We start from the raw sequence: 26984 nt of genomic DNA, 5'->3' as shown, positions 1-26984 counted from the left end.
GAGTCTGACAGATAGAGAGAGAGAGATAGAGAGAGCTTGATAGACAGACAGCTTTTTTTAAAAAAAATAAAGGAAATTGAAAGAAAACAAGAAAGGAATTAAAAGAATTAACGGCGAGACAACACCCCCTTAAAAACACATCCAATAACACTTTGTACCACTTAGAATTTAACTGCAATTGCTACAACTTCTATTACTGCTACCAATCTGACAGTACCTTAGAACCCCCTTTGGACAGATGGTGAAGATGCCCCAACGACAAAGGCACAACACAGGCGGTGGTGCTGGCGGTGCCGAATTACCTCTTTTGGACCCCGGGGTCATAGAGGCCCACAATTCAGTCACCACGTCCCGGTGCAGCATGCCCTTGGCATGCGGCTGCCTCCGGGGATACGAACCCATCAATCTGGAATCTCCGACGGGATGTGTCCGGGTGCAATGCAACAATGAGCAGTGCACGATGGGCACCCTCATGCACGGCGAGTGCTTCGCAGCCTGGGAGGCACACGTGCTGGCCTTCCTTAGGTCGTGCGGTCGTGCCCGGTCTTGGTCAGAGAAACAGCGCCTGCAGAATCTGTGGACGAAACGCGGCTACGACCTGGCCTACCGGGCGTGTTCCTGTCTCTGTAACCGGGGCCACCTTCGGAAAGACCTGGACTGGACCCCGCCCACAGAATCAGACGACGAAAACAAGACGAAAAAGAAGAAGAAGAACCGGCAGAACCAAAAGCCTAGTCTCGTCACTGTAGGTTCAGGAACGCTCAACGGCAATTCCACCGCCACCAATAACGCCAACAACAACACCAGCAACAGCAGCACGACCACGATCCCCGTCGGAGGAGGCCTAAGTGGCACGCTCTCCTCAGGACAACAGCCCTGTCAGCGCCACAGAGCCAATTCCATATCCTCCACGGGCTCCTCGCCCCCTTCAGATGGTCCAAGCAGTCCCTTCCACGGAGCTCCAGGCAAACGCCGTTCCAGAGATTTCTTCTCAGACAGAAGCAGGTAAGGCCCTTTTTCCACTTTCATGTGTTCTCATTTAGGGTTTGGAGCAATCGAATGATCAAGTCATGTTTTAAACGAAATCAGAGAAAAGGGAGACTTTCACATATGAAAGTACAGGATTAGTAAAACAGAACTGTACAATTTCGTGAAATATTATGTAAACGTAAATCTATATGAAATATATCAATAATAGCCGGAGTCACAGATAACAGTAATCAACAAGTACAGCAAGAACAGCCTGCATCCAAAGCAAAAACCTCCGAGAATGCCGTACTTCTTAAAGCTGTAAGTCTAAATCTAGCAGCTAAAAAAAAAAAAAAAAGCTCAGTTAAAAAGAGTAATCTTCTTTGGCATGACATCTCGAGACATTTCGTCGAATGCCAACTCTTACCGTGCCAGAATGGGAGGGTCCTCGAACAATAAAGCTCATTTAACCTTGACTGAAAGTGTTTTGTACCTTTCAAATACTAACAGAACTCAAATACTAACTAACCAATGTATGTTAGAACTACAATACAGTACCATTAAATGGGTGAAAGTGTAAACGTGTTGTCGTGTATTATATATAAGTATCATAATTGGCATGACTAGTTTAACATGCTCTTCGGTCTTGTAGCACTGTAGACCCAAATTGATTCATAGTTAAAATTAAATATTAGAAATGAAAGATTTCAGGCGAAACTAGAATTCCAAGTGGCCATACTTGTCGATACGTTTCATTAGAAAAGACTGTGGTAGGGGGAAGATCTTGTCATTCATAGCTTCATGCTGAGAGAAATGAAACCGACAGTGAAAATATGACTAGAAAACTTCAAAATGAATGCAATGAAGCAGAAAACTATAACATGTAGCTATAAAGCACAATGTGAAGCGTGTACCTCAAGGTATAACAGATATGTTTGTTTATCTGACTGTACTAGTATGTTCTAAAAATAAAACTAAAAATGTAAACATATGTTATTAGAATGCCAAAATATGTGTCTGCACGAAAAATCTAGCATACACTCGCGCAAGTGTGCTTCTTTATAATGAGGAAGTAGATTTTCAAAGTTATTGACATTAACATTACGTGCTTGTGAGCGAGACTGCATGAGCTGGCCACTGCCAAGACGAAGTCCCCAATATATCATACGAGTCTCACCGAGGCCGAAGAGAAGTCCTCACGTGATATTTTCATGTTGCCATGTGTGAGCAGGTCATAAATATACCTGTAGGCAAGAGCAACACTTCCTTGTCAGTTGAAAGTGAGAAAGGCGACTTTAGTTATTTGCCTTTTCTGCTTATGAAACCGAATGGTGCATGAGCCTATTCTTGACATTCAAGGTGAAATGCACTATATAGCGTGAATATACTGTTGTATTTCTTGGATACGTAGTATATAATCTACTGCACTTCTCATTTATTACCGTAATCTTTCTGTCACATCCTGCAAAACAATCAAGATTTTTGATACGGAAGTGACTTGCATGAATACAAGACGTGAAATTTGAATTCACTATCCCATATTGCGATTTGTATTCATTAAAATGAAAAAAGGCATCATCACGGTTGAGAAAATTGAAAAGTATCTCCCAAAATGAATAGTTGGTGTATCGATTAAGGAAATCATTATAACTACTTTTTTATAAAGAATCACGAAAAGTTCTGAAAAGTCTCCTCAACTCTTTAGCATGTGCAATGATAACCCTCAGAAATATTACAAGAATATCGTAATGAAAACAAAGAGAGAGAGAGAGAGAGAGAGAGAGAGAGAGAGAGAGAGAGAGAGAGAGAGAGAGAGAGAGAGAGAGACCGAAGATAACGTTTGGATCAAAGGCACCGGTTTTTATATCTGGCATTTCGATAGTATTGCTTATCAGGAGTGGAGTGGGTGCCGTGTTACACTTCGACCTATATCTAGAACTAATCTAGCATTATTCCACCCTTTCTCTAAAAATTCGGCTTTTAAAAGACTGATTCATTACATTACTGCTAACGAATACTTTTGTTTTATTCATAAATGTTATTTTGTGTAGAAATGAGGAGAACATAGTTTTGCATTAAATTAACAATACTATTAGAGTACCGTAACACTGAAAGTATTTTTTATAAGTCCTACTCTAAGAGAACCAACTTCAAGAAGAACACAACGTGAGTTTGATATTTCAAGGTAAAATTGCAACACTTTTTATCTGAACCAGATCATCAAGCCTCATTTTCTTCAGGGATAGTAGCACTAGTTTACCATTAAGTAATATCTCTTGTATATAAATAAATTAGTTGTCAGAGTGCAGCGGGGGGGAGTAGTATCATTCATCTCGTTCATTACGTTGCAGCTCCCCCACTGTAAATAAAATGTCGTATTCTCCATATACTTCCAAATGATGTCTGTTGCCATAAAAGACAAATTCATTCCTGCTGCCGAAAACGTGAGAAACATCTACTGTAGGCTTCCTCGTGTTCACAAGGTCAAGTTGGTTATAACGCAGTGACTTACCACCACTGTCATATGAAACGTAAGGTTGTACAGTACATGTCCTTATATGTAATATATATATATATGTGTTATGTATTATTAATGTGGCTGCTTGTAAAGGAATTTTATATATATATATATATATATATATATATATATATATATATATATATATATATATATATATATATATATATATATATATATATATATATATATATATATATATATATCACGTTCACATGACCTAATACTGTACATGAATATTTAAATGAGTAGTACATGACCTAATACTCTACATGAATATTTAAATGAGTAGTACAACTTCCAGACTATTTACCTATCCCTCTTTGGGAAAAAATTTACGAGTCTGTGCCTATATTTTCACCATATACTGAAAGGGCGTCGTGAATATAAGAATGATTTATTTCAGCAAACGGTCAGATTCAATTTTCGTAAGAATGTTATGCATTTTTATTCCACATAAATGCGTCCTAAGTTCAGTTACTTTTAGTAAAGTGCCTTATTTGCTTATTAAATATTCATTTACATTCACAACCCCTTATTACCTTAAATCTCTCCATATTCCAATATTGTAGTAATTCAACTAGGAGCACTGATCATTCTTTTTCATTAAGTTTCTGGCAACTCTCTCCTTTGTTATTTATAACAATCTCTTTTATGTTTTAGACTCTAATAGTTTTCTTATTTATATAAATTTTTTATTCGCTTTGTTCAGTCAGTTTTCATCTATTATAAATCTCAATGACGTTCTTATCTCAGTCAGCCTTTTTATTACACTTTTTTTTTCTATGACGCCTTTTTCCATTACGTCTTTGAACTTTCCATAGTTTTATCACTTACAAAGTTAAGCTTCAGTGCGTCTCCTCTTCTGTGAGTTAGTTTTCCACTTTGAATAATCCTTAATCCTGAACAGTCCTTAATCCTGACTACGATGTCTTGCCATTTCGTTTTGTCAAAAGACGTCTTTTTCCAAGTAATGAAATAAATAACCATATTGCCCTTGTTTATTATTCTCATGAATTCTTCTGGCAAAAGAATAAGCCATCTCATTTTTCTTATTTCTATTTCTTTTTGTTTCTTCCTTTCTCTGCACTAACGCTACATTTACTTCCCTTTATGTCTCCACCCTTCTATATCCTCGTCTCTCCTTGTCTATTCTCCCATGCACATCATCACTGGGTCCTCCTAACTACCCTTTTATATTGTTTATTGCCCTTCCTCACATTTCCCTTTTCCTGTTCCGAGTTTCTGCATGTCCTGCTTTCTTGGTTCATCGTTTCCCTCGCCTTTTTTAAACATCTGTCTCTCTTGGTTTTCATATTTTCGTGTATTTATTTTTCTTCGATAATATTTGTTTTTCATCTTTTCCATGTACCTCCTTTGGTCTTTCATTCGATCGCTTAAACTTTTATCAGGTAATCTAATGAAACGACTGCATAAACATCCTGAATCTCTCTCTCTCTCTCTTCTCTCTCTCTCTCTCTCTCTCTCTCTCTCTCTCTCTCTCTCTCTCGTAAATCCATGCTCGTTTTCTTTCCGGTATGCCCCTCCCTCTGACGAGTCTGTGTCATTTCTTACCTTCCTTTATCATAATTTCATTGTTCTTCTCACTGCCTATTTTTACCCGTCTTTATCATTCTGCTGCTATTGCTCTAGGTAATCGAGTTTCTCATCTCCTGCCGCTCCATCCCCGCTTCCGTAAATTACTTCTCTTGTCTTTTCTCCTCTCCTTGTCTCTATTTCTCTTGTATTTTCTCCTCTTCTCTTCCTTTTCTGTATTGCAACACGTTTCTTGCAATCGTCTAGATATCTCTTTCGCTCTCGGCCTTTGTTTTCGCTCATGCTTCAATTATCTACCTGTCTTTATATTTCCACTTTTCACTTAATCTACATTGTGTGTCTTTACTCTTCAATGAATAATAATCTTTGTTCCTTTTCATTCTCAGTGTTATTTAGTCGTAATTTCGTAATTCTTTTCAAGTCTATAGGTTCTTGTATTAATAATTACTGTTCCAGTTGCTTTCTTTGTTCTTAAACCTCCCATATTGGTCCTCCTCTCTCTCTCTCTCTCTCTCTCTCTCTCTCTCTCTCTCTCTCTCTCTCACATATACACACACGCACACAACACACATATGTACATGCATACATCTCTCTCTCTGTATATATATATATGTGTATATACATATACATATATACACAACACACACACGCACACACACATACATACATACATACATATAAATATATATAATATACACATATATAAACTTTCCTATATACTGTATTATATATTACTATTTATATTTTTCCATATATACACATATGTATAATGTTTTTGTGTATGAGCAATTATACCTACAAACAATTAACACATCTGAGTACATATGTGGGTAGTGTTATAAACATATCCATGTCACCCTACTGCAAAGAAATACAGCAACACATACATACGCATATATACTGTACATATATAGTGTATATATATATGTGTATATATATATATATATATATATATATATATATATATATATATATATCTGTCTGTCTGTATGTCTGTCTATACACATATTTAGTGCATGTACAGTACATATATACACATTTTTATTATCTAATTGATATTCTAACTTATAAACGCAAAATCATATTCACACATTTGTATGTTTAAGCTAAACATTCACCTGTATATGCGACATAAACGAGTAGTTATGCACAGTTCATAGAGAAGTTACATAGGAAAAATAAGAAAATATATAATCACGAAGCTCAATTATATTTATAAAGAAACACTGCATGTTGATATCGTTTTGTCTCTCTCTCTCTCTCTCTCTCTCTCTCACACACACACAGTATTTTCTCTGCTTGTGCCATTCCTCCTCTCTCTCTCTCTCTCTCTCTCTCTCTCTCTCACAGCATTTTCTCTACTTGTGCCATTCCTCTTGGGAAGGTTGATCAGCTAGCTAAAGGATTTTGGCCCCTCCACATGAAAGTGAGCTAAGGATTATATTGTAGTACACTTTTCATTCTTGACAAAAGTTCCCAGTGTTCGGTAAATAAGAGCATATCTTATATTCCAACATTCCAAAGAATAAAAATACCTCTTGATATATTATAATATAGGGGAAATAAAGAGAAAATCCACTTTAATACTGAAGTGTCTAAATAAAGAGCTAAAACTACTTTTGATATTATATATATATATATATATATATATATATATATATATATATATATATATATATATATATATATATATATATAACATCCGAGTGGATCTTGCTTTATCCTCCCCAGGGTGACAGTATAGGAGACATGACACAGCAACCCACCCCCTGCAAAACGGTTTGTTCGCCCCGGGTGTGGGCGGGTTAAGGGAGTGGGACAGTAGGGGGACATCCACCCTACTGCAAACCTGTTTGTCCGCTCTGGGTGGGCGCGGTTGATAGGAGGTCGGGAGGGTAGGGGAGACGGCACCACTGAGATCCAGCGCACGTAGCGCGCCGTAACAATCATATATATATATATATATATATATATATATATATATATATATATATATATATATATATATATATATATATAAGTCGCTTTAATTTTTTTATTTAGACTTATTTCAGTATTAAAATGGAAAGTTTTTTTTTTTTTTTTTACTTATTTCCCCCCATATTAAATCTATCAAGAGGTATTTTATTCTTAGGAATATTGGAATATAAGGTGTTGCTCTTATATACAGAAAACTGGGAGCTTTAGTCAGGAATGAAAGTTTACTGCAATATAATTCTCAGCGATCTCTCCTCCTCCTCCTCCTCCCCCACCCTTCTTGGCCCCTTCTTTTCTTTTTAGGGTTCCCCTCATGGTCCCTCATTACTCACGTCTCTCTCTTCCCTTTTCCCTTCAGTAATTTTAACAAACATTTTCAGAAGAAACATTCCCCCTCCCCCTCGTCGAACCGACTCTGTTCCGTTACTCCAACCGCCCACCCCGCCCATCTCATCCACAGTCAGCAATGTTGCCTGCCTTTTCCAGGAAATCTTGCTAGTGTACTCTCTTTATTTTGTCTTTTTAAGTCTCGTTTCCTATTATCCTCTTGTCTCCGCTACACCCTCGAGCCGACACCCATCATCTTAATCCAGTCCCTATCCCCCCCTGACCCGTCTATCCCTTGACCTGTTTGTCCTTCATGACTAAGCTTTTACCACCCCCACCCCTCTCTCTCTCTCTCTCTCTCTCTCTCTTCTCTCTCTCTCTCTCTCTCTCTCTCTCTTTTATATCGCGCGCACTTATTATGTCATTTCTCCTCCAAACTATTCATATTTCTTCTTTTTTTTTCCCCTTCCTGCTGTTTGCCCATCCCATCGCTCTCCCCCTTGCAAACTATTCTCATTTCTTCTTCCCTTTTTTCGTAGCACTTATTGCTACACTGCTTACGCAAGTCTTCCCTCTGTATGGGTCCCCAATTTCAACTTCAACAATTTCGCATTTTGCAATTTTTGTAATAGCAGTGTCAAGGGCGACAGTGTCAAAAGGTGACGTTTATTATCCTAAGCACTTGATACACCCCCCCCCCTTTTTTATTTCGTTAAATATTAGAGAATAATGTTGATGGACTTTTTTTCAAGAAATAAAACTCTATTTCTAATACGAAAACAGACAGAGAAATAAAACTCTATTTCTAATACGAAAACACACAGAAAGAAATAAAACTCTATTTCTAATACGAAAACAGACAAAAATTTACACGCAACCTAAGGTTACCTCACCTTCGGGCCCGGAGATAAAAAAAAATTATTACAATAAAATGAAATCAAACTGGATATTGAGTTTTTAATTTTTAAGAATAAAATAAATTGGCGAGTGAGTTTTTTTTTCCCCGATCACTCGACTGAAGCATGCTAACAGGTATTCGGCGTTGTTATTAGGACGAAAGGCAGGCTTCATTCGAGCCGTTATGCCGCACCGGAAGCTTTGTCATGGAAGGAAGCCTTGGGATCCGTCGTTCTGAAGGTGGGGAGAAGGTCACAGTCAAGACAGTATCGTGTGATGAAAACACAATTTTACTGAGGGCCATACTATGCTTCCTATTACAATTATGATCAATGCATCTGAAGACGACTTTTAAGAAATTATGGAAATTTTTTTCATTACTAATGTTATTATAAAACCATGAATCATTATTATTACTGTTTTCATTATTTTTTTTCCATTAATACTATTCATCGCAAATATGTAGATTATATTTTTAGAAAACGGAAGAAAGTACCTGCCAATCTAACCATATCCGTCCTAATCTACTTTGCGATACATTATGCTAGAATCCAGCCAACCCTTTGGAGTTTCACAGTCCGCTTCTTCAGAAGTTCAAAATTTTTACTTTTTAGGGTTTTTTTTATTTCTCAGAATGTCATTTCCCAATTATGCGTCTTCATTACCCTCGATTGGATTAGTACACTTCCTGTTACTACCCGCCCTTCTTTCTACTCCAACAGACATCCGTCTCTTTTCCTATAGTTAACGATACTACTTTTAACATTTCCACTTGCTTCCACTCATTCAATACTCTTCCAAAACCAATCTGCTCCTCTTTTTTCGATTAACTAAGCTCACTAGAACTACCCATCACTATTCCCACAGTTAACTTCGCTTGGTAACCTTCCAACATTGTTCTGACACCCAAGCACGTTAACTAACTAGAAGTCTTCACTAATCATCATCATTCTTACTAAGCTTCCCGTACACTTGCACCATTCTCCCCTCAGTCCTGCTCTTCCTATCTTTCACTGTGCTTCTTACAGCCGTCTGCCTTTCTTCCCAGAGTTGTCGACGCTTCCTATGACCATTTGCACTTATCGCAGGTTATCAACTGTCACTCCAACACATTGCATTTCAACATCCTACGTTTCGTCATCTCTTGTAACAGCGTGATTACTTTCTCACTTTTATGCCCTGTCTCATCCACCGTCAACATCCTCCAGCCCTTTGTTTCAGAGCCACTTCGTATCTGATGTTGTTGAACAATTTTTACGGAATGAAATATCATTCAAGTCAATATTTTCTACTGCATCGTCACTCCTCTCTCCACTTCCATTTTCCATTCGCTCAATGTCCGGAGTTTTCCCAGAATTTCCCTTGTCGTTATCGTGGTTGGCCGATGATGTCTTTCAGAAGTGCTTCTTCTGTCTTGGGATAAGTGACTAGATTGGCGATGATTGGCTTATCAGTGTGTGTGTGTGTGTGTGTGTGTGTGTGTGTGTGTGTGTGTGTGTGTGTGTGTGTATATATATATATATATATATATATATATATATATATATATATATATATATATATATATATATATATATACATACATATATATATATATGTATATGCATAACGTACATACATACATACACATATACATGCTTAATTCCGCCGTTCTTCTACTGCTGTCCGTATTTTCTCGGTGACAGTTTTCAGAGCGAAGCACAAAAGTCCCAAAATCTTGCAACTGTATAAACATACATAGATGTATTCCCTTTAGCCTTTTTATTTAATCCACATAAACGCACATCTATTTTTAGGATAATGTTAAATAAGGAAATTAAGGTGGTGATAATATGCAATGTATTTTTCTTCACGTACCTATTACGGTTATTGCTATCACAGTTTCATATGTAGATGCGATAATGACGAAAGGGAGACCTGGCTTTGACAGGACATGTCCTTCGCACAACCCTTGGTAGAATAGTCAGTGAGACTCCTGCTTCACCAGAGGAGTTGGAAGACCAAACCTATTTTGATGAGAACCATGAGATACAAGGCTGGAGATGAGTGGAGATATATGGAAGACAAAGCGCAGGAAAGACATGAGTGGCAAAATTTCTTCTATCTCTGATCACTTTGAGTCTCCAAACTATTATTACATCCATAGAGTATTGGTACATTTCACGATCATGATTCACTCATGAATATGGAGGTTTGTTCCACCATCATCAGTTATTCCATCACTAATCTTTTCCATCACACTGTCATCATCGATATGCGATGTTGCTTGTTTTCTTATTGACTAGAAACCAGGCTGCCCTTACATGTTCTCCGTACAGTTGGAATAGTTTTTTTTTTCTTTACTCTAACCTTCTCTTACCACTTTCATGCTTACCTATCATACCTCGTAAAACACACACACACACACATTTATGTATGGAATATGAAAGGGGTGTCTTCTTAAGTCATTCTGACTGTTTTTCTGAAAGAATATTCCGAATGACTTTAGAAGAAATTCCATTCACAAACACATTCTGAATGTTCGTACAGAAGCTACTTAACACAGTCCCTGTCCTTACGATCAGCATTTTGTGGCTCATAAGCGGAAAGGCAAATGAGGCTTGCAACCCTTTTAGGCTGCAGCTTGATTGAGATGGAATCGTTTCAAAAACAGAATAGGCAGGGGATGCAAAAGCTTTGCATTTAAAGGAAAGAGACAATCGCCGAACAGTACTATATAATCAGGGTGCATTTCCTTTTCGATACTACTTAATTTACCTTGTTCAATTCTGACGCTACTTCACAATCTTCATCTGTTTCCGATTGTATTTCATAGCCTGTGTCTATTTTTAACTTTAATTCATACGGTATCTTCCTTACTCTCTTTAACTGTAATTCATACCGTATCTTTCTTACTCTATTTCAAAACCTGGATCTATACCTGACTCCACTTATGTATTTATTTCTTACTGCAATTCTTTACCTATATATGTATCCTTCTATTTTACCAATATAAATTTCGGAACATACTTCCTTACCTGTATCTATTTTTGATTGTACTTCATTACCGTTACCTATTTCTGACTACTGCATTTCAGTCATCTATAAGTCTGACTTTTACATTACCTGTACTTATTCTGATAATTTCAATACATATATTTATTTTTCTTTCAACTATTAGGATCGTCTTCTACGTTTTAAACCCTATACAGAATTGCTGCCCCTCTTGAGAAATGCATTCTCTTACTGTTCCTTTGGTTCATCCTACCTTTTGCAACTTCAGAGCTGTAGGATTTCATATACAGAACCAACACCATCGTCATCATTCCTTTATACACACACACATACTGTAAATATATATATATATATATATATATATATATATATATATATATATATATATATATATATATATATATATATATATATATATATACATATATAATTATATATATAATTGCATGTGTATACTGTATAATATATATGTGTGTGTGGGGGGAGGGCTACCTAATTATCCAGTCATAGAAATAAATAGGTACTTGTGATGTGATTGTTAGCATTCTTGCATACCAACCCTGAGGTTCCAATTTCTGACTCTATTGTTACAAGCCTTTACGAGAACCAGGAAATAACCTCTTCTGGGGCTATTTCTTCTACTGGAAAACATTTCCCCACCACAATCTATATATATATATATATATATATATATATATATATATATATATATATATATATATATATATATATATATATATATATATTTTTATATATATATATATATATATATTTATATATATATATATATATATATACATACATACTGTATACATATAATATATATACATATATATGTACACACATTATATATATATATATATATATATATATATATATATATATATATATATATATATATATATATATAAAAGTGTGCACCTGCATATCTGTACATAAATAAAAACATGCATTTGTGTCGTGCTGGTGTATACTGCATACTGGCAAGTGCGCTCAGTACACAACAGCCACTGCAAATTCTTCATGAACTACACCGGAATACCTGAGAGGGAGGGAGGCCAAAGAATAGCTCATACGAAGGTACACAACACTCATTTTTGTAAGGCAAACTTCGCCCAGAAGCTATACTGACTAAAAATGTAGAGGTATGCTATATACATGAGTATATACATGAGTATATACGTGCGCACGTACACCGTAGATTACCTCAATCACGTTCATTATACGTGCAACCCGATTCCACTGATAAGCGACAGGTTCTAATATATATATTTTTTTCTTTTACCATGAAGTCTACGGCCTTTGCACGTACTAATTCATAGAATTCAAAATTTACTGTTGAAAAAGCTGCGATACAGTAGATGTAACTCGGCTTTTACACTTTACACGTCTCACAGATACACTTACCTATGATGAGAACAAACAACCGTTGGTAACGAACTACCAGTGTGTGATGTGCGACTGATGTGTCGGTAACTGTTTACTTTGAATCCGGATGTTCCGCAATGAATTGTATTTTAGCGTCACAATGTATTTTACGCGTGTGCATATATATATATATATATATATATATATATATATATATATATATATATATATATATATATATATATATATATATATATATATATATATATAATGCGACAATAATTTTGTATCCTATTTGTTCACACACACATTATATAAGCTCACATCAAATCATCTTTATCACTCACATATCCGTAAATATATTTCATCCAAACATTATTTACCTGTAAGACCACTTAATAAGAAGGAAACAAAATAGTTTCTCACTCATCCTGCACTCATGTCACATTCAGAAGCTCTGGCAAAACAATTCCAAGTTTAATGAGTCATCTTTACACGGCTACATAACACTACAGTTCCATTTCTTGCTCGCAATATCGTATTAAAGTGGAGTTTCCTTGTTCCGAATCTTATAAGAAAAGTCCGGTGTCTTTCCGCAGGGTCATCTCTGTTCGTTCGCGCAGCTTGATCAAACAACCATGCGAAGTACTGCACAATATTATTTTCCTTTCCCATTAGCTAAACTTATATATATATATATATATATATATATATATATATATATATATATATATATATATATATATATATATATATATATATATATATATATATATATATATATATATATATATATATATATATAATTACACACACACACACACACACACACCACAGTTTTCCCCTTTAGAGGTGGTAGTGCTACAAAGGTAAAGCTTTTCAGTTTCTCAGCAGATCTTACTCAAGAAATATATACGTGTGCGTGCGTGCTTGCTTGCTTGCTACTGATTTTTCATTATCGTTATTACCTCTGAAAATGTGCTGTGTGTATGGAAGATGTCAAAAAGTGTAAATACTCGAGCAGCAGGACAGCCAGATTGTGTGTGTGCGCGTGCGTCTGTGTGTGAGAGAGAGCGAGAGCAAGCAATGCATAAACAGGTAAGCATTAACGTGGAAATGCAGGCGGTAGACGTTAACCAAGTAAACGCTTCAGCAAGTACGTCTGTGCTCATGTAAGACTAAACTCGGCAGTAAGAGCAGCCACCTGTCAGTGCTTGTTCTATCCTTTGGCACTGCCGAGGACCCGACCTTTAGCGAGTGCCATGAATACCGAGTCTCATTATTTCACTAACATAACTCAATTTTGGATTTCTTAACCCTCGGATTATGATCCCCTCCATTGCCATATTTAATAACACGTTCTCTCTCTCTCTCTCTCTCTCTCTCTCTCTCTCTCGAAGGAAAGAGAACACTGGAGTGTGCTGCGAGGCCTTTCGACTGTCGTCCTTTATCTCGCAGCACTCCAATGTTTCTATTCGTGTGTGTGTGTGAATGTGCGCACGCGCGTGAAGGGCGGTGGTGGTTTTTTTTTTTTTTATTATTCATGACGTCCTTGTTGTACGTATATTTCTTACGATTAATCTATGTACTGTACACCGTAATTTACATTATGGCCCGGTTAATTTGGAGGAGAATACATAATTCGTTTGTCTCTGGTGCAAAATTATACCGATGGAGTTAATACTACAAAAGCACGAAGCGAAAACAGGTGAAACTATGCGCCATTATCTTTGCTTCAGCGTTATAGTCATGCATTTCATTTGGCGATGATATCTCTCCCTCTAAAAAGATATGACAGCGTGTTTATTTCGCAATCGGTCAAAAATAAAATGGAAATTGAATCATCAAGTTGGAAGTGCTTGGGTCTATATATCCGAGAGAGAGAGAGAGAGAGAGAGAGAGAGAGAGAGAGAGAGAGAGAGAGAGAGAGAGAGAGAGAGAGCGGGGAGTGTTAGGGCTTGGGGAGTAGATTACTAGTATGACTCTGGGTTGGGAGAAGTTGGGGGAGAGGGGGGGGCATGGGGTTGAATGTGTTTGTAAGGCATGTTTACCTGTGTTCGAATGTAGTGATCAATACCATGTACATCAAGCTCTTATTGTAATTCATTTTTTTTTCCATAGAATATGTTAAATATGCTAAAAATGACAGTGGAAGTCCAAGTCTGCATTGTTGGCGACAGTTGCAGCTTTGTTAACCGAAGACATAAAGGTAAACTACACAGTCGAAGCCTTGAGTCAGGGAAATCGAAGGGAGGTTCACAACTGCGCACTAGAGAGCAGGACTGGCTCAAGGTTACAGGAGGGACGAGTTACCAACTCGGATATTTTCTAAGGTAATGTGGGCGTTTCTAAATCTTGATTGCGATAGGAGACAAGAATGCAAGAACAGACTTCACATTATATTGTATGTTTGGAAAATACACGACGATGTTAAGACAAAACTGAGAGGGAGAGGATGGTATTCGCTATTTGCAGCGGCAGGTGATTCGTAGGTGAAACCTATATTATTTAGGTGTTGGCAATCGTTCGATCGATGGATGACGATGCAGCCATGTGTCACATTTGCTCCTTGTTTAAGGTTTTTTTTCTTTCTTTTTTTTTGGCATATCCTCACTTAACTCTATATCTGATCATGTAACCTTACGTAATGTTGAGCAGCGAGAGAGAGAGAGAGAAATGTTTACTCTACAACTTCTTGGGAATCTACTTCGGCCATTAAGTACGTGTAACCCGTTGACCTTGGCAACAGAAACGTGATCTGTCGCCTTTTCTATCAGCTGTAGTTCTCGAAGTATTTTCTTGGTTTTTTTTCTTCTCCAATATTATTATTTTCTTCGTCTTTTTCTTCTCCAATATTATTGTTTTTTTTTTCTTACAACTTTTAAATTGTTCGGATTGATGATAAGATTTGAGCATGATCTGGAAAGTACAACTTATAATATATTGGATAACGATTTACTCTTCAATTAATGCCAATATGTCATTGGGAAGTTAAATTATTAGTAATTTATTATTATTATTGCTGTCGTTGATATTATTAACAGTGACAGTTCAAATTATGTCTTTTTAATGAAATTTTCTTCATACGTACGAAAGAAAGTCGATAAAAAAAACATGAAATTGTAATGCGAATCAGAATTTCTGGGACAAAAATTTTGAAAATTTTATATATATATATATATATATATATATATATATATATATATATATATATATATATATATATATATATATATATATATATAGAAACTATTGCCGTATGTTAGGCTGAATGTCATTTATTACTGTTCTAAATCGATATTTAATTTAAAGAGAATTTATAGCCATATATGAATGTTAGACTCACGTAATATTTTTTTTTTATATCAAGTAAATAAAAAACTGTTAATATCACAGTTTCCTCACAAATTTGGATTCGCTGACTACGGTAAACATTGAATGCGAATGGGAATCGGATGGGAAATGTTCCCCTTTCGGATTCAGTGTCAACAGGAGTAAGCGTATTAAAAAGGTAATAACACCATAAAATTAATAATGTGTAACGGAGTCCAACAGCACCTAACAATGTTCCGAGAAGCCGGTCCTTGATTATAGAAATTTATACGAACTATAAACTTCCGATATTAAAAATTATTTTTGTGCTCTTCAGGTGATTTAGAAACGCCCATTTTTTTTGGCAAAATTCATGATCGAAATAAATGCAGAATTCTTAAAAAGTTTGATCTGTGCAGATATTATTAACTTTTCATGTGACGTGTGAATTTTAATGAATAGGCCAACATTATGAGGAAAATCAGTCTTAGGCCTCAATAATATCAATAATAAAAACCATTTAACCTGAAATAAATGTTAATGTAGCAGAAAACAATGAGAAAAATAAGCTGTAGCAGGAAAACTTCTCGTGTAATCATTACATTGAATAATAATAATAATAATAATAATAATAATAATAATAATAATAATAATAATAATAACGAAAAAGTGAAGAATGTCACGAACGCTGTCAAGGTAACGTCAAAATACTGACGCTAACTTGAGCTACCAGTCAAATTAATAACTACCATTAAAGCTCATTAGGACAAATCAGTATTTTTCCCTACTGGTTTTGTTAAATATTTGAAAAGAAGGAGTTGCCTCAGATATCGAAATATGATTTTCCTTCTACACGGTGAATTGAACAGGATATGTATCTATCGTTTTTGAATGTTGGAAGAATCCAACAGAAACACATTAGTCTTAACTCGGAAGTAACCACGCCGTTTTCAACGCCATAACATTTAGTCAGACGTGATATTCAATTTTAAAAAGGCATCGGCAGATAAACGAAAAATGCCAATCATTCGATGTAGAGAATCGATGTAAAATATGGATTGCTGAAAAACAACCTGCCAACTCCGATGTGGAGCGATAAATGTTGCACTTGAGAGTTTGCAGGCGTGGCCGGCAGTTGATGGCTTCATATTTTACCGACAGTGCCACATGCCGCAAGGTAGTTCTAAATCGCAATAGATGAAGATTCACGGTCGTAGTCATGGAATAGAATAAGAACGACAGTTTCGTCATGAAGGGAAACACACGATATTAAAACAAGAGGTAATAAACTCTACGGTTTACACACACCCTCGTTTTGGGAGCTGGTCAACAAGTAAACTAACTCTCTCTCTCTCTCTCTCTCTCTCTCTCTCTCTCTCTCTCTCTATATATATATATATATATATATATATATATATATATATACACATATACACATACATACATACACACACACACACACACACACACAATAAACGCTCGTTTTTAATCTATCCACTGCACTATTGCATGTAGATCGCAGTGATAAGACGTTATGTTAATGGTACATAGTTTTTTTTTGAGCATTGTCATAATCTTGCCGAAACGAGCAGCAGATTACTCGGATCATTTCCAGGACGGAACGAATAATGACGGCACGGGAAGCAAGACGTAATGGTATCTCATCATGCGATCGCTGCCGTTTGAATGGTTAACGATGCGCGAACGGGCACAGAGCGTTGGCGAGTTTCCGAAAACTGGCTCGGAAATTGCCGCCGCGATAAGTACAGCGTCATATTATGTTTTTGCCAACAACTGCTTTAGTTGAGAAAGGTCAGGTCGAATGCACAGATTCGAAAATGACAGGAAACGGCTGATTTGGCGTTATTGCGTAGTTCTTCTGTCGCTTGGGTTCTTAAACACTACTTTTGCGAGAGGTGTGGCAAAACTGATAGTTATGTGTTATCATTTTTTCAAGTCTGCGTAGGATTTCCACAGCAAGAACCTTCTTTATTTTGGAATGCCGTATTTTTATCCGCAACTGAAACAGTCTTTCTGTGTACAGTGTAGCTATCTGCTCTTCTTTTTACAAAAATTTACTAAATTTTAGATTTTTCCTTATGAAGATTATTGAATTTTTATCGCTAATAGAACAGTCCGGAAATCTGAAGTATGCCAGTATTTACTGGCCCCCAGTTTTTATTTTTTTTTTTAATCAAACCTGGGCTATCTTAGATTAACCATAAATTCTGTATTTTTATTTTTAATTTTCTTTATCTGGAGTCGGTAATTTAAAAAAAAAAAACTGAATTTAAAAATTATGTATGAAATTGTGACGAGCAAAAGTGTTTCTGGACATGCATTTGCTGTCTGTGCACACGCACACGCGCGCGCGCACACACACACACACACACACACACACACACACACACACATATATATATATATATATATATATATATATATATATATATATATATATATATATTAATATTCGTGTTTGCAAAGACATTAGGTATAAGGGAAGACCCTTAAAAAGCTTGCACATTTTTTGGAAATCTAAAGATTGTTTCTGCATCACCAACCTTGCAGCCAGCCTATCTATTTCAGCGTTAGATATTTTTAGTGTTAAAATCTACCAATCTCTATTTCAGAAATACATTCTACTAGCTTTTAATTAAGAAAGTTTACACTGGCAGTCGAGGTTGGGCTAAGAAAACAGAACCAATCCCGGCTATCGAGCAGGAAAAAGCCAAGGGCTTAAGCGTTGCTATTCACTAACACAAGCCATTGTTGCGTTTTTACTGAGCCAAAGAACGCATCCTTGAATTTCCGGAAGTCATGTTTTTGAACGAGTGGTGAACTTCATACGAAACCAACAAACACGAAAAGTCGGGGTTTTCATAAGGACAAAGCACCAAGAGCGATTATCCTTGAAGCACAAGTCCTCGGCAGAAAACCTAGCCAATCTCTCTCCCCTTTTCCTGTCGAGTTTGGTTACCTTTGAATACTATAAAATCGTAAAAAGTCTCTCTCTCTTTCTCACATATGTAGTACACGTAACTTACTTAACGACACAAAACTTCTCTCCGTCCCATATGAGTGGTACACGTGACACTTACTTAACGACCCAAAATCCGATAATGATGCAGAGGGGTGCCTATTGGCTAATATTTTATCTTTGCAATTTATAAAATTTAAATTTGACGTATTTTGATTATCTTTTCAGAGTAATTATTGAATCAATCATTAAATTTCGGTTAGTATGAGAAAGTACAAATTATCCGGTTATAAAAATGTAACGCCATTAAGTCTTGCCAAAATTTAAACGTATATACTTACAGTTAAAGAATACCAGCAATGGTAATGACACATTATGAATGTGAATGGTAATGACACATTATGAATGTGAATAGCCCCCTTACATGAAGTGCAGATTTCGTGCTGTAGCCTTTGCAATACTTATGTCAGAAGTTGACTTCTTTTTACGACTGTCCAAGTAAAATATGGTATCATGAGAAACATCAGCAGCCTGAATATTTCGGTTCAAGCTGTAACTTTTTATGATAGCGGATGCTATCAAAATTACCTTGGGCATCGACGCCCAAAGCAGCAACATTTGGATAGGCAAATACCCAGCACTTCGCAGCTTCGACTTTTGTTTTATGTTAGTGAAACGGGTATTATAACACCAATGGCCATAAACGTCGAGATCTTCGCGAAGCTGCCTAAGTATTAGATAACTGTGAAGCACCACCAAGAATACTATAACCGAGAAAGTATTTTCCTTACAGTGAACGATGCCTCGCTCGCAGAGTTATTTGAAAACACCTTAGGGGTGGGGGGGGGGTCGGATTTCGTTTAAACGTCAGTCATTAAGAGAAACCCAGCTAAGCTGTTTACCGTATCAAGTATCAAAGATGTAAGATCAATACGGCCGATCATCGTTGTAGGCAAAGAAATAACACTCTTGTTTACATTTGGGACTTGGGCAATCTGCTGCGAGTGGCGCTGCATTCGATCAAGGAAATTGGGTGTCTAACGGAGCTGAAGGACAGGTAAACAAAAGACTCCGCATATCGACGTTGTGGGAACTTACCTCATTTCAGGGATGGGGAGAGAAATTCTTGGGATGGGGAAAACCCTCCCCCATCATTTTTTGTGGGGTGGGGGAATAGGTACTGGAGAAATCCTGGTCTGTACTCGGATAGAGATTTGGGGAGGAGATGATTGTAAAAGGATTAAAAATGTACGCCGTTAGTTAATAATAATAATAAAAAAATACTGGTGTTTCTTAGTCTGGTTCAGTGATGTGTTGTACAATGGTTGAAAATGAATTAAATTCGCTTTACAAAGTTATGGACAAGATGAAGAAACCAAGTACTAGCAGCACTGATTTGCACCAAGTCAAGAGAAAAAGTGACATACGTAAGTTAAGCGAAAACCTTCGAAAATGTTATTTTGCCAGATGTTTATAAAACGAGTTTGAATACAAATTGCACGAGTGAGTCCACTTCTATTAATCCATCACTCCCTAGAAATCTAATATAATCTTCAGTAACCGATCACTTCTTAATTATGAGGAACGTGCAGCTGTTTGCAAATTACAATTTAACTTACTGAAGGAACCGTGGCAAGCACGAGCAATATATCTCGTTAAATTCACTTGACTAATTATTATGTTGGCATTTATTTGCGTTGCATGATAACCAAATATATCGTGTTGAGCATTAGGGGAGTTTCTTCGAAATAAATTGAATGTTCAAGGGAGTGAGCGGCAATGGGTAAAACCCACTCTTTCTCCCCCTCTCCATTCAATTGCTCTTCTTCTTAGGAGCTGCTCTATATAATGAACTGGGTTGTACGTCGTATTGGATCTGCACTGAACAAAAAATAGTAGGTTTTGATTCATATATAGTCATTATCTAAAACATGTACATTACGCATGAAAAGAAACTTGGGTTTTACTGGCGGGCTTGAGCGACATTTTAATTTGCGCCAATACAGCCGAAGGAAGAAACATGATACTAGAGATATTTCAGTGACATCGCAAGGCGTCGTAGGACTTTTAGCCAGATCTCTCGCTTATATATCTTCATGTACTTCTCTCCTGTGCCAGTGACTTCGCCATGCACTACGGAACTGCTGAGCCAAAACTATAGATATCTTAATTCCAGAGCTCTCTCTCTCTCTCTCTCTCTCTCTCTCTCTCTCTCTCTCTCTCTCTCTCTCTCTCCTTTAGAAAAGGTGATGTTTGTGTGGGAAATATATGATATGGCATCTTTTCTTTCACTGGAGTTAAAAATCCCCCTTCGACCCCTTCTTGGCATTGTCCCTTTTGCAATGCAGTCTGGAAAAAGGGCCTTTCTTTTCACCCTTCTTAGGATAGTGCCCTGCCCCTCCGGTGAATTGCATAAGACATCCCTCCCCCCCACCCTCTCTCTCTCTATTTTACGTTACCCACCTGATCTATCGCTTTTGGTATGCATGCGTGCGAGTGTTTGTCTTTGATGGTCATGTGAACACGGTTGAAATTCTTTTCTAGAATTTTACTGAATGAGAACGAACCGACATATTTTTGGCTAGCGTCCTAGTGGTAGTGCTGTTTATTTTAATTTTTGAATTTCGTTTTAATTACTGCAGTTTCTGATAAGAAGATGATACCCCTTGATGAAACTGAAAACGGAAGCCAAGTTCGACGATTGCTTAGTGGGCGGATTAATTCGCTCTCGTTACGGGAAAAATATTTGTGAGCAAAGTAATTGGTTCTGTTGGAATGGTTCAACTGGAAAAAGTAAAGCACATTCGGAGTGCTATATACTTCATTCGTCGTAAACTCTGCCCCGAGACACATTAATTTGGTGTCCTTCAGAAACGGTAAAAAGTATGCAATCGTTTTAATAAGCAACATAGAGGGTGAGACAAGTTACCGCGAGATTAAATGATGCTTCGAGGTGAAAGGCGTTCATTTATTTAGTGAATAAAAGGCGAGCGATATGTCAGCGGAGCGAAGCGCAGCTCCATTCGAAAGCAATGCAATTAATGTGAAGATTGGGGGACTCCAGCAAAAGAAGAATATTGTTCCACTTGTATTATTTTGAAGGAAACGTTCTCATGCGAAGCGAGGGGTATTTGCGCGAAGTGAACGAAGGAAAAAGAAAAGCCTTGCTAAAAAATTGCTGCACTCTTTTGTTCGTGTCCAGCGCGAATGATCATTTCAGATAATGCTCGCTTTGATCTAAGTTCGATTATAACTGTCGTCTTTATTTCAGGATCGTTGTCCTTCCAGGGTTGGCGCTTTTCTCTCTTCGCCACTGGTAGTATATGAAACAGACTCATCTGAATGAGTCTCTCTCTCTCTCTCTCTCTCTCTCTCTCTCTCTCTCTCTTTTTGTATGAATTTTCAGAAGACAAACATATTCGAAAATGAAGAACTTACGTAACAATGCCTAGGTAAGACGAATGAAGTACACCATAAACATATTGTCAAAAATAGAACAAAACTATGGCTGACGTCAAAATGTAACGGACACGGTTATTAAGAGGATGAAGAATGAAGGGGAATAGGAATAACAACAAGAGCGGAAAAAAAAAGATCATGGTAGCTAACATATTCTGGATGTCTACTGAAGGTCAAACAATGTGACGTGTTTGTTTGCAAAACAACCTTCGGTACACAGATACACACTACTTCCCTAATTAGGGAGGGGATGGACACTATCTATCCTTCCCTCCCCCTCCCTCCCTCTCGCTCTGTCAAAATGTCATTGTTCATTCATTCATTTTCGTTTCCATTTTGATGTTTTATACGTTTGTCCCCTAACACACACATTTATATATATATATATATATATATATATATATATATATATATATATATATATATATATATATATATATATATAGTTTCTATATGTATATATATATATATATATATATATACACACATATAGAAACAATATATATATATATATATATATATATATATATATATATATATATATATATATATATATATATATATATATATATATATATATATATATATATATATATATATATATATACACATACACACACATATACATATACATATACATATACGTACACACACACACATACAGAAACAACGTATAAAACTGGCATATTCTACAACTCACTGTAATATCCACAGCCACAAATGCCTCCTTCAGTTCCGTCATCACTTATTCCATATTTCTTCGTTTGCACTGGACATGATATTCTCCGTCAGCGTTTTTCGGCTGTGCAACAAACTCCCCTTTTCCCTAAATTTTGTTACACTCTCCCCCATCCAAACCATTTAGTCTCCCCGAGCCCAATTCGACGGCTTCGTACTCCTCCTCCTCCACCACATGATCTTGGTCGATCCTCTCTCTCTCTCTCTCTCTCTCTCTCTCTCTCTCTCTCTCTCTCTCTCTCTCTCTCAATCTAGTAGCTGGCACAGTTCCAAGAGAAGCTATCTGGGAGGACGGATCAAATCCAGCAGCACATACCCAGTGTCCGGAGAGAGAGAGAGAGAGAGAGAGAGAGAGAGAGAGAGAGAGAGAGAGAGAGAGCTGTTTCTTCCTCCTCATCTGTCTTGTACCAGTAATCGAAGAACCTTCTCCTCAGCCTCCTCGTCCTTCAGTGTCCGTTGGAAACCTCATCATGACGAGGAACTGCTCTTATTGCCTCTTATCTTTCTTCTTCTTGGGGCCTCAACTCTCGTCCTTACGCCTCCTTGCATCTTGGTACTGTTGCACCGAGAATGCCTTCGTTCTACTTCTTTAAAAAGTCGAAAGAGAAAGGAAAGACTTTGCTAATATCTGCGGCTCTGGCCTAGCTTTTCGAAATGACTGGCGCTAGTGGGATAGGGGTAGCTGACCATTTTATCATGCTGCAGGAGTTTGTTGTTGCAACCATTTTAGAATAACTCTCTCTCTCTCTCTCTCTCTCCTAATTCAGGCATGTTTGCTTGATAACTGTTTAACCGCAAACATGGCATCCGCTACAATACAGATTTCGAAAAAATCTCTCTCTCTCTCTCTCTCTCTCTCTCTCTCTCTCTCTCTCTCTCTCTCTCTCTCTTATCCAAACACTCACCTATTCTATCATTTCCATCTTCCCCTCACGGGCATCTCCCCTTTGATCTGAACACATGCCTCCGTTGGGTTGTACCTAAGAGCATTGTTGTTCTTCGCTCGGTAATCCCACGGGTCTTTCCAGCCTGATTTTGCTCAGACCTATTTATTCGTCCAATTTTAGTATTAAACCTCCCTAAAAGTGACACCAAATACTCTTATGGTTTTAAGGTCCTCGAACAAAGGAAAGCTTCCAGTTGTGAATAAACAAAAATTAACAGTTCAGATTTAAGCCCTCCAAAATGTATTATTTAGATTATCTTATTCTGAGACTAAATAGGCTTTTCCAAACATCGAAACTGTAAATATACTAATGTTTTTAGTCTAGCCTTTCCAAAACCAAAGTCAGTCCTTCAATCTATTTTTTTTCCTCAGTATTTTTCATAGTTGTCTATTTAAAAAGTCATTTTCACAGAATATTTAAGTCTGAAAGTTATCTTACTTAACCACTGGTAAATAAACTGACTGATGGTAAGCTGCATTTTTTCTGAATGTAAAGTTAATACCTTTAAAAGAAGCCACCCTGACCATTATTTAAGTTACTCAACCAGTAATCAGTTTTGGAAACGATGACTTTGTAGAACAAGTAGAGAATGGTCCAACCCCACCCCCTCGGGTTTTCAATCGAATTTCTTCAGCGTTCTGTTTGACTCCTTCTTCTCCCTCCCAGCATCCTTTTTTTTTTCTTTCTTTCTTTTCCTTCCACCCCTTCGCTGTATCGATTTGTCGCTGGGAGACACCGAGGGAAGCTTCAAGGTCACTTCTGTCGGGCTCTGGAAGGTTGGTTGGTGGTGTAGTGATGATGCGGGCTCTCTCTCTCTCTCTCTCTCTCTCTCTCTCTCTCTCTCTCTCTCTCTCTCTCTCTCTCGGAAGGTGCTGGAACGATCCTGGAACGATTTACTGTGAGCCTATCTTCAATTCTCTGAAAAGCCTGTCCTATTCTTGGTTGGAGATTCGTTTGCTTCAAAATGCAATTATATTTTGTTACACAGGCTTCCGTTTTTCTTAATGTAAGATCGGGTTCAGTTTGCTTGCAGATTTCATCTTGTTCCGTACGATTTTGGCCATCTTGCTGTGTGTGTGTGTGTGTGTGTGTGTGTGTTTTCATTAATTTCACTGACAGATACCACCCGCATGCGCACTTCTTGACCTCCCACGCTCAATGAGACTGTAGAGTAGTTTCAATTGATCTCGCTTTAATTTACTATTAAAAATAATTTCCTTTCCTACGTAAGAGATGCAACTGTGTAGTAAGAAAATGTATATAATGGCCACTGAGTCAGAAGGTAATGTCTCGGGCATTGTGTTAATTGAATGGTTACTGAAAATGCCAAGGATTTCTTGACAACCACAAATTTCTGCTACACATTACATGTAATTCATGAAAAGATCACTGATTTAACATTGAGTCCAATGTCAAATTACCATATAAATATCAAGGACATTTAGAGAAAGGATTAATAAGGTATAGTAGTTGACAGTGAGTGAGTCGTGTGTATACACACACACACACTCTAGTGCGGTTAGGTGCTATAGATCAGTAGTAAAGCTCTGGGCTTGGAGTTCGAAAGGTCCATGGTTTGATACTGGCCCGCTGCCCACCAGTTGACCCAGCTAAGAATGGGTTTCACCGTCAGCAGGTGTGAAGAAAAAAGACAGAGGCTTAGCAAACTCGTCCCTGAAGACTTCCTGACAACGTGAAGGCTCCCCTTCTGAAATCCCCCCTGAAAGAAGAAAGGGTTTTACGAGGACATGTGTGTGTGTGTGTGTGTGTGTGTGTGTGTGTGTGTGTGTGTGTGTGTGTGTGTGTGTGTTTTAAAATGACAGAAAGAAGTGTTGTTTGCTCACATACAGAGGAAATGCACTGCTTGTTACAGCATGTGGGACTATGTTCCACTGCACTGATGAACTGATCCGTACTTTGAAAATGTGGCGTGGATTGAAAATACGGAATTATGCCGCTGTTTCCGACGGCTGTTGATTTTCATGTGTTAATCTGTTGTTGTTGAGCAGAGCAACACCGGTACTTGCTCGGGACAGATGCATAAACACCCCATTTACCTTGCCCAGGGTATTGGCAGACACCGAAAGAACAAACAGGATGGTTAGCTGCGTTTTGTTTTCCTTTGAAGGTTACTTACTAGATTATCTGCCTGTTCAAATACTATACAGTTTATTGCATCATTCGTCTTTTACACAGTCTATCAATTGTGACTTGCATCTTTTTTTTAATACCGATTAAATCTCTCGTTCATATGTTATACACCGCATATTAAATTCACTTCAGAGACTGTAAGCTGTATGATTCTATGATTCTAACCTCTCTCTCTCTCTCTCTCTCTGTTTTTTAATTCTGTAACATTTCATACCTGCAAGGCACTGACTGCAAAAGCGCAAGACTGTCGACATTGAGAAGGAAACTCATGCTATGTATTGATTCTCTCTCTCTCTCTCTCTCTCTCTCTCTCTCTCTCTCTCTGGCATTTGTACGCGTGCGCGCAGTTCACTGCTGTGAATAAGCAATTTTGGTTTCTGATTGCGCACGATTTTCGTCATGCGTTTGTGCATTCAAGTCTTGCAATAAGCGCGAGTGAGAGAGTACAGAATATGATCCATATTTTATATTGTTATGCAAGTCCTTGTTCTCTGCCTTGATTGTTAATTGTTATTCTACTTTTTAAGGCTCAACGATGTAACAACCGCCCTCTCTCTCTCTCTCTCTCTCTCTCTCTCTCTCTGCGGACTGATGACCAAAGCTAATGTGACGACAGTTTTACATATGTCTGTAAGTGTGTGGCGCGCGCGCGCGAGCGCTTACTGGACTCTTAGCTCAAGCGTAAGTGCGTTTTAACTCACAACACAGGCACAGAAGAAAATATATGAAGGAAAACGCGATTCCTGCCTAATGGGAATTACAGAGAGAACTGCTGTAAATTACACTGAAA

The 26984-nt window shown here is 37.3% G+C and overlaps 1 protein-coding gene across 2 annotated transcripts in view; it reads left to right on the top strand.

Annotated features, from left to right (window-relative positions):
- Positions 1-26984, top strand: part of heca (headcase) — a 90962-nt gene that overhangs the window by 307 nt on the left and 63671 nt on the right. For both annotated transcript variants that reach the window (XR_010855792.1, XM_067119468.1), the window contains exon 1: positions 1-1005. This exon is cut by the window's left edge. Coding sequence is in view for 1 of the 2 variants with exons in the window: in XM_067119468.1 (XP_066975569.1) it covers positions 239-1005 (767 nt within the window). In the remaining variant the exon portion in view is untranslated. The remainder of the gene's footprint in view (positions 1006-26984) is intronic.

This window comes from Macrobrachium rosenbergii, chromosome 17, assembly GCF_040412425.1.
Source record: "Macrobrachium rosenbergii isolate ZJJX-2024 chromosome 17, ASM4041242v1, whole genome shotgun sequence".
NCBI lineage: Eukaryota > Metazoa > Arthropoda > Malacostraca > Decapoda > Palaemonidae > Macrobrachium > Macrobrachium rosenbergii.
The sequence above is the reverse complement of the archived record's forward strand: the minus strand, read 5'-3'. Positions and strand labels throughout refer to the sequence as shown.